General features: G+C 30.2%; 1 protein-coding gene across 2 annotated transcripts in view; it reads right to left on the reverse strand.

Annotated features, from left to right (window-relative positions):
- Positions 1–519: 519 nt before the first annotated feature.
- Positions 520–1,571, reverse strand: part of LOC108967300 (high mobility group protein Z) — an 18,221-nt gene continuing 17,169 nt past the window's right edge. For both annotated transcript variants that reach the window (XM_018930608.1, XM_018930607.1), the window contains exon 3: positions 520–1,302. In XM_018930608.1, the coding sequence (XP_018786153.1) occupies positions 1,117–1,302 (186 nt within the window). In that variant the 3' untranslated portion in view covers positions 520–1,116. The remainder of the gene's footprint in view (positions 1,303–1,571) is intronic.

Here is a 1,571-nt window from a genome sequence, read left to right on the forward strand (position 1 = left end):
TTTTTTATATATTTTGTTTATTTCATTTTGTTTTTTATGGTTGATTTTGTAAGTTTCACATTACATCAAGTAATTTTACAAAAAAGAACTAAAACGAACTTACAGTAAAATGTGGTGAAAAATTAAAGGAGAGAATTTCTTTTAAATATTAACTAGATAAAAAAAAATTTTGTCAGAAAACAGCGATCATTGTAGTATATAGTTAGCAGTAGATAAGAGAATTTATATTTTTAAAATATAAATATAGGTAGTCGAAAAAGTCTTATTCGTTTCAGCAAAGAATCGCTTTGACTTTTTCAACGATAGGTGGACCAGAGTGAGGTGCATCTTTCACATCGATATTTCCAGAACGGAAACGAGTGAACCATTGTTGTGCTACACGAATTGATACAGTATGGTCTCCGTAAACTTCACAAATTTCATTGGTGACTTGAGTGGCATTCCTCCTTTTTTTATAAAAAAAAAAAAAATGAAAATATAGCGAATTTCTTTGTTTTTGAACACCTGTAACTTTTCCAGTTTACTTTGGAACTCACCTTGTATTGACAAAATACGAAAAGACTTTTTCGAGTAACATATAAACATGTCAAGTTTTCACTACATATAAATGTATGTACATGCAAGAAAAATCGCACGAATATCTAATACATAATTAATTTATATTTTACAATATAAAATTAAAGTATACCATACTAAAAAAATATAGGAAACCATTTGAAGGAAAATCAAAATAAGAAAATTAATTCAGTTGGAAGGAATACAAAAATGTTTTGCCATTTGTTTTCCTCTTATGTGGTTTGTCGTATTTGTAATGTTTTAAAAACTGGAAACTTTATGTACTTGTATTAATTTTATGGCTATTTTATTTTAAGTAAAGTTTTTTTTCTTTTTTGTATATTTTTTTTTGTATTTTCTTTCTTTTGTTTTTTGTTTTGTTGAGTGCATATATTTGTATGTATGTATGTATAATTAAAGTTACCCATCAATGTCATCCGTAAGTATGTATACATACATTTGTATATGCCACTTAAAATTACTTTAATAAAATATTTAAAACTTATAGTTTAAGTTTTCGTCACTCCGCTAAAAGCCAGTAACTCGCCAGCGCGCCAGCGCTTAGTCACTCTCATCCTCTTCTTCTTCATCGGATGTATCTTTCTTCTTTGTCTTTTTGATGGGCTTCGCGGCGGGCTTGCCTTTCCGCTTCTTGGCAGCACCGGTGTCTGTGCCACCGTTGGCCTCATACTCTTTGACGGCCTTGTTGTACTCTTCCTTCATTTTCATTGCTTTCTGTTCCCATTCCTGTTGATAGCGAAATGACAAGACACGCGTTTAGTTTATGTGTATGAAAATTTAAATTACATATATAAATTTTAAATAATAAAATTTTTTTGGTGTTTGTTTTGTCGGTTCCATAGATGTTATGCAATGATAAACAAGTAATTTGTACACTTGACACCATTACACCGAAACCTTTTGTTGTGACATCTCGCGAGAATTGTCAATTGTTTTGAGCGCTGCAGAATATGTTGTTATTCATTCTGTACGCCCAATTCCTTTTTAATTTTTTT

This window comes from Bactrocera latifrons, unplaced genomic scaffold, assembly GCF_001853355.1.
Source record: "Bactrocera latifrons isolate USDA-ARS-PBARC rearing strain unplaced genomic scaffold, ASM185335v1 scaffold_182, whole genome shotgun sequence".
Taxonomy (NCBI): Eukaryota; Metazoa; Arthropoda; class Insecta; order Diptera; family Tephritidae; genus Bactrocera; species Bactrocera latifrons.